The following is an 11,615-nucleotide window of genomic DNA, read 5'->3' as shown; positions in this document are numbered from 1 at the left end:
ACATGAATTAGCTAATGATTGTGGGCGGAGCATGTTAAATATTTTGGGATGTATCGTTTTGCTTCTTATGATTTCAGCATGATACTTTTCGAGCTCTGTAGAGAAATTATAAGTATTATTTAGAAGTTAAATTATTTTAGTTATCAGTCTTACTTTTTGTTATATATTTAAAGTTTAACATTTAATCTCTCTCTCTCTCTCTCTCTCTCTCTCTCTCTCTCTCTCTCTCGTGTATTTTCAAACTGATTCCTATCTCAATTTAGGTTCGAGTGCGAAGAAACGCTGGGCCAAACCAATTGGAATAGATGTTTAAGCGATGTTTGAGAGAGAGAGAGAGAGAGAGAGAGAGGAGAGAGAGAGAGAGAGAGAGCGCTATCGCTTATCATCAGCATACATAAGAATAAGCATGATCTTGGAGTCTGGGTTGCTCTTACCTTTTGTTTCCTTATCTCTCTCTCTCTCTCTCTCTCTCTCTCTCTCTCTCTCTGTTATTATTCCGTATAAGGTTAGTTTTAATATTTTATTTTTAATCTTCAATCTTTAATCTTTTAATATTTGGTTTTTGACGTAAAATGTAAAATGGCATAACATAAAAATCTATTCCAAAAATAACCAACCTTTTATCGTAGACTCGAATTGAATGCATTTTAATCTCATCCCTCTCTCTTTTTTAAATATTCATGAATAGAATTAAAAGTAAATGTTCATGTACCCGGAAAATATAATAGGATGAAAGTTTCAGTGCCACGGGCGCGAGTAGCCTGAAGCTCCCCATGACTCATTACTTGTGCTGTAATAGTTCCACCTAAGAATATTAACTAATTACAACAATCCTTTATGCAACAGACCAAATGCGGTGCTAATCCGCTTGCGAGTTTCCCAGAATTCCGTCTCGCCCTAAAGAATTTTTCATCGTTGATATATTTTTGTGGATGACACAAAATGTGCGCTGTATGCTTATGTATCATTTGTATTCACTCGTGCATGAATACTATGGTATACATGATAAATTTTGCACCTTGGACGTGTTTATCATATTCAAATAAGCCATATGTTTTAATACCTTAATGTCTGGGTTCTCTTTTATACCTCTGGATCAGAGACCCAAAGGGGTACCACCCAAAAACAATAGCTTCTAGCTGCCCAGGGAATCGAACCCTGGTCCAGGAAGCTGGCCTATCAGTGATTACCATTTAGCCACGAAGACCATGGTATACATGTGTGTGAATGTTGCTACATCCGTATACAAATATACTTACACCCGTATTATCTTGCACAGCAAGTACGAAGGCAGGAAGTGATACAACAACAACAACAACAAGAGTTACTATATGGACATGAGTCATGATATGATAATGAAACAATTTCCAATAGATTTAATAAAGTTGAGGACAAACCCCTCGGAAGGATATTGGGAGTTAAGTGACAGAACAGGATTAGAAATGAAACCATAGGACAGATTACTCGAGTTTCATATGTGGATGAGATCCTGGTGAAGGGTAGATGGAGATGGTTTGGGCACGCTCTTCGCACTCTGCACTCCCCAAGAGATTTGTTCAACAAACATTCAGCTGGGCTTCACAAGGCACTAGAAAAGTTGGAAGACCCAGGCCTACATGACTGAGGACTAATTGAGCTTGAAGTATATGATGAATGGAGAAGTATTGAATTAAATGCTCAAGATAGAGAAAACTGGCGAAATCTAACTGAGGCCATTCGCGTCAATAGGCTTAAGAGATGATGATGATGATACACTGTACATACCCCCATAGGAAAGGTCTTTATGCCCGAATAGATATAAAATTAAGTCGGTACACAATCTTCATAGCTTTCCATTCATTGGAAAATATTCCTTAAATATTTCAGAATGTAAAGTTAAGTATTTTTTCTGAAAATGGGAGCGAAGTCGTGCGGGTGGGATCAAAGACCCAAATTGTAACATCGAGAAAGGCCAGGGTTGGATGGAAACTATATGTATATATATCCCTAAGAAATTTCCTTTGAGAGGCGAATTTACTGACCAAAAGATTAAACCAACTCCGTTTCCTCCGGAATGTCAGAGGGCGACGTCACTCAAAAGGAAATGAATTTCAATGATAAAGGAAGTTGAAGTCGGGGGGGGGGGGGGGGTGGAGGGGAAGGGTTCATAAAGGCTTTGGGTATTTCACCTGCAAATAAGGGCTCTCTCTCTCTCTCTCTCTCTCTCTCTCTCTCCTCTCTCTCTGGATAATCACATGGAGAGGAATATCAAAGGCATATTTACTTCGATCTTTGAATCTATAACCTCTAGCAAGATGAGGATGTCAATGAGTCGCTTAATAAATGAATTTAAGAAGAAATTATGAGAGAGAGAGAGAGAGAGAGAGAGAGAGAGAGAGAGAGAGAGTTGAAGGGAATCTTAATAGAAGTGAATGAGATAATCAGAAATAGGAAGAAGTACGAATATGGAAACAGGTAATGAGGTCGTTATGTTTACTATTCCCAGAAGTCATCAGGATTTCAATTCCTAGAAGGACAAAAGGCTTCTATTCCAAAAGTTAATGGTGTTGCCAGTGCTCCTCGTGCTATGTACTGCATGCATTAATTAAGAGGATTTGCTGCGTCTCTTTGTGCTTCAGCTGCACCAGCTTATTAGCATTTTACTGATTGGCCTCCTTGGCCCTTATGTAAACATATATATATATATATATATATATACATACATACATACATACATACATACATACATACATACATACATACATATATATATACATGGACTTGTTTAACTGAAGTGATAATTTGGTGTTGTTGAAGAAATAAAGAATTTTTCAATAGGAAGAACAAAGCAAATTTATATTTATTTATTTATTTATTTGTTTATTTGTTTATTATTTTCTAGAGAACCATTCACAAATTTGTGACTACGCTTGACGGCTATTTAACCTACCGCATAATTAACTCTTTTGTATTCATTCAGTGCCAACAACTGATCCCAGATATCCTCTTACCCAGGTTGTCTGCTGTAGACAAAAGTGCTGATTCCTTCTCCAATAACTGGGATAAAAGAGTAACGCTAAATGCCTAGGTAATTGGATACTAATTACCTGATAGCATTGGATTAGGGTACGCAGTCAGTCTATTTTGAATTGGTCTGATAAAGTTTGTTCTGTATTATTATTATTATTATTATTATTATTATTATTACTAGCCAAGCTACAACCCTAGTTGGAAAAGCAAGATGCTATAAGCCCAAGGGCTTCAATAGGAAAAAATAGCCCATGAGGAAAGGAAATAAGGAAATAAATAAATGATGAGAACAAGTTAACAATCAATCATTTTAAAACAGTAACAACGTCAAAGCAGATATGTCCTATATAAACTATTATCAACGTCAAAAACAGATATATCATATATAAACTATAAAAAGACTCATGTCAGCCTGGTCAACATAAAAATATTTGCTCTAACTTTGAACTTTTGAAGTTCTACTGTATCTGGTAGTTGAATGAGTGGAACTTCAGAAGTTCATATTTGAAGCGATTATTTTGTTGTTTTTATATTGAACAGGCTGACGCAAGTTTTTCTTCATAGTTTTTATATGACAGATCTATTTTAAAGTTTTTACTGATCTTAAGATATTCTCTATTTTTTATTCATTACTGCTTATATCTTGTTTATATGTATCTTTATTTCCTTTTCTCACTGGACTACTTTCCCAGTGGTGGGGCCCTTGGGCTTGTATCAGCATGCTTTTCCAACCAAGGTTGTAATTTAGCTATTAGTAATAATAACAATAATAATAATAATAATAATAATAATGATAACGATGAAGTCAACATAATAGGAACTTTTGAGTTTTTATAATTTATTGTAGGTAACGTTATTATGGGTTAGTGGACTTTGACAAAACTTTGGTGATATGCTTCATAAGCTGGATGTCATCAATATCTTGTTTTCAGTTTAAATTCTCTCTCTCTCTCTCTCTCTCTCTCTCTCTCTCTCTCTCTCTTGCATTTGTTGCAAAAATTTGCAAGCTTAATGGAAGTTTGAATAGTTCTATATGCTGGTGTTGGTGTTGATTTAGCTAATTATATGAATTATTTTACTACTAACTTCGCGGACTGATAGATATATAATGTATCAGTAACTACTGGGTTTATCTTGAAATCCCTGGTGTGAAACTCATTTACTTCAAAATTTTATGGAACCAGTCAAAGGAAAATGTCTCTTGAAGTCACACACACACACTCACACACACACACACACACACACACACACACACACACGTGCTCAGGTTCAAAGTGTGGTGATGATTGATTTTTCTTTCAGATGTTTTTTTTTCTTTTAAGAAAGCTAATATTACTTGGTTGTGCAAAATTTATGTGTAAAGAAAAGGGTAAACACTCGGAAAGGTATCCCCGGCCCCAGGGGACAGCTATATGGCCAAAATTCCTATGTTCACATGAAAAGGCGTTTGTACCTCTTCATCAAGGAACATAGCATACTAGAATAATCTCAGCTTCTTCTATCAACAGAACGAGTAGCAACCATTATGTTCACATGACAAAGTTTATACTGCTTCATCAAGGAACATAGCGTACTAGAAGAACCTCAGCTGCTTCTATCTACAGAGGCAGTACCAACCCTTATGTTCACATGACAATGAGTTTGTACCCCTTATCAAGTAACATAGCATATTAGAAGAACCTCAGCTTCTTCTATCTACAGAGCTGAGTACCAACCCTTATGTTCACTTGACAATGAGTTTGTAACCCTTATCAAGGAACATAGCATATTAGAAGAACCTCAGCTTCGTCTATCTACAGAGCCAGTACCAACCCTTATGTTCACTTGACAAAGAGTTTGTACCTCTTCATCAAGGAACATAGTGTACTAGAAGAACCTCAGCTTCTTTTATCTACAGAGCCAGTACCAACCCTTATGTTCCATGACAATGAGTTTGTACCCCTTATCAAGGAACATAGCATATTAGAAGAACCTCAGCTTCTTCTATCTACAGAGCCAGTACCAACCCTTATGTTCACTTGACAAAGAGTTTGTACCTCTTCATCAAGGAACATAGTGTACTAGAAGAACCTCAGCTTCTATCTACAGAGCCAGTACCAACCCTTATGTTCACATGACAATGAGTTTGTACCCCTTATCAAGGAACATAGCATATTAGAAGAACCTCAGCTTCTATCTTCAGAGCCAGTACCAACCTTTATATTCACATGACAAAGAATTTATACCTCTTCATTAAGGAACATAGCATACTAGAAGAACAACAGTTTCTATCTACAGAGCCAGTACCAACCCTTATGTTCACATGACAAAGAATTTATACCTCTTCATCAAGGAACATAGCATACTAGAAGAACACCAGTTTCTATCTACAGAGCCAGTACCAACCCTTATGTTCACATGACAAAGAATCCATACATCTTCATTAAGGAACATAACATACTAGAAGAACACCAGTTTCTATCTTCAGAGCCAGTACCAACCCTTATATTCACATGACAAAGAATTTATACCTCTTCATCAAGGAACATAGCATACTAGAAGAACACCAGTTTCTATCTACAGAGCCAGTACCAACCCTTATGTTCACATGACAAAGAATCTATACATCTTCATTAAGGAACATAACATACTAGAAGAACCTCGGCTTCTTCTATCTACAGGGCCAGTACCAACCCTTATGTTCATTTGAAAAGGGTTTGTGCCTCTTCATCAAGGTACATAGCAATACTAGAAGAACCTCAGCTTCTTCTATCTACAGAGTCAGTACCAACCCATATGTTCACATGAGAAAGATGTACCTCTTCATCAAGGAACATAGCATACTAGACAGCTTCTTCTATCTACACAGTACCAACCCCTATGTTCACATGAGAAAGATGTACCTCTTCATCAAGGAACATAGCATACTAGACAGCTTCTTCTATCTACAGAGACTACCAACCCCTATGTTCACATGAGAAAGATGTACCTCTTCATCAAGGAACATAGCATACTAGACAGCTTCTTCTATCTACAGAGACAGTACCAACCCCTATGTTCACATGAGAAAGAGTTTGTACCTCTTCATCAAGGAACATAGCATACTAGACAGCTTCTTCTATCTACACAGTACCAACCCCTATGTTCACATGAGAAAGATGTACCTCTTCATCAAGGAACATAGCATACTAGACAGCTTCTTCTATCTACAGAGACTACCAACCCCTATGTTCACATGAGAAAGATGTACCTCTTCATCAAGGAACATAGCATACTAGACAGCGTCTTCTATCTACAGAGACAGTACCAACCCCTATGTTCACATGAGAAAGAGTTTGTACCTCTTCATCAAGGAACATAGCATACTAGGCAGCTTCTTCTATCTACAGAGCCAGTACCAACCCCTATGTTTACATGAGAAAGAGTTTGTACCTCTTCATCAAGTAACATAGCATACTAGACAGCTTCTTCTATCTACAGAGACAGTACCAACCCCTATTTTCACATGAGAAAGAGTTTGTACCTCTTCATCAAGTAACATAGCATACTAGACAGCTTCTTCTATTTACAGAGCCAGTACCAACCCTTATGTTCACATGAGAAAGAGATTGTACCTCTTCATCAAGGAACATAGCATACTAGACAGCTTCTTCTATCTACAGAGCCAGAACCAACCCCTATGTTCACATGAGAAAGTTTGTACCTCTTCATCAAGGAACATAGCATACTAGACAGCTTCTTCTATCTACAGAGACAGTTCCAACCCCTATGTTCACATGAGAAAGAGTTTGTACCTCTTCATCAAGGAACATGCATACCAGAAAAACCTCAGCTTTAAAGTATATGTACAGAGCCAGTACCACACCTTTTTTTCACTTGACAAAGAATTTATACCTCTTCATCAAGGAACATAGCATACCAGAAGAACTTAGTCTTCTTATATCTTCAGAGCGAATACCAACCCTTATGTTCACATGCCAAAGAGTTTGTACCCTTTATCAAGGAACATAGCATATTAGAAGAACCCCAGCTTCTTCTATCTACAGTGCCAGTACCACACCTTTTTTTCACATGACAAAGAATTTATACCTCTTCATCAAGGAACATAGCATACTAGAAGAACCTCTGCTTCTTCTATCTACAGAGTCAGTACCAACCCATATGTTCATATGAGTAAGAGTTTGTACCTCTTCATCAAGGAACATAGCATACTAGACAGCTGCTTCTATCTACAGAGACAGTGCCAACCCCTATGTTCACATGAGAAAGAGTTTGTACCTCTTCATCAAGGAACATAGTATACTTGACAGCTTCTTCTATCTACAGAGCCAGTACCAAACCCTATGTTCACATGAGAAAGAGTTTGTACCTCTTCATCAAGGAACATAGCATACTAGACAGCTTTTTCTATCTATAGAGCCAGTACCAAACCCTATGTTCACATGAGAAAGAGTTTGTACCTCTTCATCAAGGAACATAGCATACTAGACAGCTTCTTCTATCTACAGAGCCAGTACCAAACCCTTTGTTCACATGAGAAAGAGTTTGTACCTCTTCATCAAGGAACATGCATACCAGAAGAACCTCAGCTTATATATACAGACCCAGTACCACACCTTTTTTTCACATGACAAAGAATTTATACCTCTTCATCAAGGAACATACCATACTAGAAGAACTTCGTCTTCTTATATCTTCAGAGCGAGTACCAACCCTTATGTTCACATGCCAATGAGTTTGTACCCTTTATCAAGGAACATAGCATATTAGAAGAACCTCAGCTTTTTCTATGTACAGAGCCAGTACCACACTTTTTTTTCACATGACAAAGAATTTATACCTCTTCGTTAAGGAACATAGCATATTAGAAGAACCCCAGCTTCTCTCTACAGAGCCAGTACCAACCCTTATGTTCACATGACAAGGAATTTATACTTTTTCATCTAGGAACACAGCATACTAGGAAAACCTCAGCTTCTTTCATCTACAGAGCCAGTACCAACACTTATGTTCACATGAGAAGAAGTTTGTACTTCTTCATCAAAGAACAGCATATCAAAAGCAACTCCGCTTTTTCCCTGTGCAGTACACATCCTTTAGGTTATTCCAACAGAATTATATCTTAGTTGTATACTAGTTGAACTCATCTCAAAGTATTTTCAAAATTTTGCACAGAACCAGTTTCAATTATCTTATTTTTCTATTCTACAACACAATCCTTCATTCTATTCCCAAGTAGTTTTTTTTTTTCTAATATTTTAATGTAATTTCAGGAAGAATTATCTCATTCACATATATTATATACCTGGCCATCTTCTCCAATCATAACTCACTCATGGAATGTAGTTTTGGATAAAGAAAATATTTTTTAGGCACCCTTTAAGGATATGACTGCATACTAGAAAAAGCTAAGCTTTTTCCCTCTGCCGGGCCAGTCTTCTAGATTATTCCAACAGAATAAGGTTGACATCCGGAAGAATAGATTTAGAAATCCGACCATTTGTTCACATGACAAAGGCTTGTACCACTCCATCATGGAACCGTTGCATACTAGAAGAAGCTAAACCTTTTCCCTCTGCAGTGCACATCCTCTATGTTACTCCAACAAAATTGTTTCTTAGTGGTATACTTATGATTTTGCTTTTTTATTTCTTCTTTTGAACAACATCCATTCTACTCATCAAAGTTTTCTTTGATAACCTCTTGTAAGATATTTCTAATCCTAGTCGAGGCAACATCTTTTGCGGTCCTTTCAAGATGGTTTCTCAAGTCCCAAGATTGTCCATGATGATCGCCTTCTTCCTTCATGTTTCCTTGTGTGATATTTTTAAAGTACTGGATACGCATTTTTACAATTCCTACTTCTATTTCTTCAAAGTTAATCTTCTGTTTCTTTTCTGTTTTCTCATCTTTTAAAGCCTCTTCCCATAGTTGAACAGGACCATATACTATGTCACTTTTTTCTTGTGAGATTTCATCCTGTGCAATTTGTCTAATCCTTATCAAGGCCACTTCTTTTGCTTCCCTCTTATGATGCTTTCTCTCATCCTCAGATATTTCTTCAAGGTCAGCTTTTTGTCTGCGTCCCATTACATTTACCTTTATAATTTCTTCATAATCCTCACCTTTACTAACAGAATCTCCTTTTGTTCCTGGGCTATTTGCTTCTTGGTAGTGTTTAAGTTCCATTTCTATGTTCTCACTTTTCCATACGGTTTCATTTTGTTCTTTTGATAATTCTTCTTGTATTATTTGTGTTATCCTTGCCAAAGCAATATCCTTGGCCTTCCTATTAAGATTTTCTCTAAAGTCTGGAGATTGTCTACGAAGATCGCCTTCTTCCTTTAAGTTTCCTCGTATGATATTTTCAAAATAGTGGATACGCTTCTTAACGATTCCTTCCTCTATTTCTTCAAGGTTAGTCTTCTGTTTCTTTTCTGTTTTTTCATCTCTCTGAGCCTCTTCCCAGAGTTGAGCAGGAGCATATACTTTGTCACTTTTTTCCTGTGAAATTTCATCCTGTGCAATTTTTCTAATCCTTATCAAGGCCACTTCTTTTGCTTCCCTCCTAAGATTCTTTCTCTCGTCCTGAGGTTTTCCTTCAAGAGCAGCTTTTTGTTTCTCTCTTATTACATTTACCATCCTAATTTCTGCATAATCATCAAAATTACTAGCAGAATCTCCTTGTGTTCCTGGGCTATTTGCTTCTTGGTAGTATTGAAGTTCCTTTTCAGCGTTCTCACTTTTCCAGATTTTTTCATTTTATCCTTCTGATAATTCCTCTAGTATTATTTGACTTATCCTTGCCAAAGCAATATCCTTGGCCTTCCTATTAAGATTTTTTCTCAGGTCTGGAGATTGTCCACGAAGGTCGCCTTCTTCTTTTATGTTTCCTTGTATGATATTTTCACGAAGATCGCATTCTTCCTTTATATTTCCTCGTATGATATTTTCAAAATACTGGATATGCCTCTTTACGATTCCTTCCTCTATTTCTTCAAGGTTAACCTTCTCTTTCTTTTCTCTTTTCTCATCTTTGAGAGCCTCTTCCCTTAGTTGAACAGGAGCATATACTTTGTCACTTTTTTCTTGTGAAATTTCATCCTGTGCAATTTTTCTAATCATTATCAAGGCCACATCTTTTGCTTCCCTCCTAAGATGCTTTCTCTCGTCCTGAGGTTTTCCTTCAAGATCATCTTTTTGTTTCTCTTGGAAACCCTGTCTGCTGAGCTTATCTTCTTCTCTCTGTAGTTGAGACTCCCTGAGAGTACCTACTTCCTTCATCAGATAATCGTTTTCTTCTTGGACTTCCTGGAATTTCCTCTCCAGGGATAGTTTCCTTTTCCTCAGTTCATTGTTCTTGCGTTTGTCTTGGTCAGCTTGCTGCCTCAAAGACGCCAGCTCTTTGTCCCTCTGAAGAAGGTCGCGGTCTAGATTTGATATTTTGTCATTTATTTGACCCATGGTTCTGTCTTCAATTCCCCCGAGCTTTTGTTGGTAATCATAAACCTCCTTTAACTCTGTCATATTATTTTCTATAAGACGACATTTGGTTTCTCTTCCTCTTTCTAATTCCTTCTTTTGAATGAAAATTATTTCCTGCAATGCTTGAATTTCACTAATCTCTTCCATAGACGTCGATTTCTTGGTCTTCCCGTCGACACTCTTCTCAATTTCACCATCAGGAAGACTTTCAACCTTCCTGTGTGTGTTGTGTCTCCACTCCTTGGAGAGACAATTGACTCCTCTGCAGTTACGTGGTCATCTTGATGGCAATCCTTTCTCCCCTCCTCTTCATCATCATTGCCATTTGAGGTTGAACTTTCCAGTGACGATATTCCTGTGTGATCAGCCACCCATTCCACCCACTCTTCCATTTCGCTGATGGAGCAATTGTCAAATTCCTTGTTTAAGGCGATGAGCAAAGTGTCCATGGAGCAACCGCTTTCGTTTCCATAGCAACCTAACAACCAGTCCAGGAGTTTCCTGAAGGGGGATCTCACCTTAAGCATCCCATTGGATACTAAAAACCCGATGGTGAGAGCCATGCTGCGGGCATCTGTCTGTGGGGTGCCTCCCTCCCCCGTAAGGATCTTGGGCGCGAAACACTTACAGTATTTGGTGTTCGCACCCGAATTCTGGCTGGTCTGAACTATGGGTCTTTGGAAAGGGTTGGCACCGATCTCCCTCATGAGATCCAAGTCCATCACACTTACCTTTGAAGCTCGTGCTCCGGTCGCGAAATCGATCATAACGTTTTCCGGGTGGACGTAATTGAGGCAGTAGCCTTCGGCGTGGAAATCCTGCAGAATTCTAGCTAGTGCTATCAAGATACGTAGGACCTGCTCCTTGGTCGGTCGCACGATCTTCGCCCAGTCCCACAGGGTCATCTGGTGACGTGACACGATGACCGCCTCCCATTCCTTCACGAGTCCCATGACTTTGGGAACCGCAAGATGCTGGAATCGAAGGAGATTCTCAACCTCGACGTCTAGGCCTATCCTATTCACTTTGAGGCAGAAATCCGAATATTTGCCTACAAGTTCAAAGACATCTCGGAATTCGCCCCGCTTTATTACCTTGCCTACGTAGGGCAACAAGTCCTCTAGGGAATAAACCCTAAGCTT

The 11,615-nt window shown here is 38.1% G+C and overlaps 1 protein-coding gene across 1 annotated transcript; it reads right to left on the bottom strand.

The window, feature by feature from the left end:
• Positions 1 to 8,661: 8,661 nt before the first annotated feature.
• On the bottom strand, positions 8,662 to 9,630 carry LOC137660004 (gelsolin-related protein of 125 kDa-like). The gene has a single exon (XM_068394738.1). It carries the CDS (start codon positions 9,628 to 9,630, stop codon positions 8,662 to 8,664), a length of 969 nt encoding a protein of 322 aa, XP_068250839.1.
• Positions 9,631 to 11,615: the final 1,985 nt, after the last annotated feature.

This window comes from Palaemon carinicauda, chromosome 20 (assembly GCF_036898095.1).
Source record: "Palaemon carinicauda isolate YSFRI2023 chromosome 20, ASM3689809v2, whole genome shotgun sequence".
Taxonomy (NCBI): Eukaryota; Metazoa; Arthropoda; class Malacostraca; order Decapoda; family Palaemonidae; genus Palaemon; species Palaemon carinicauda.
The sequence above is the reverse complement of the archived record's forward strand: the minus strand, read 5'-3'. Positions and strand labels throughout refer to the sequence as shown.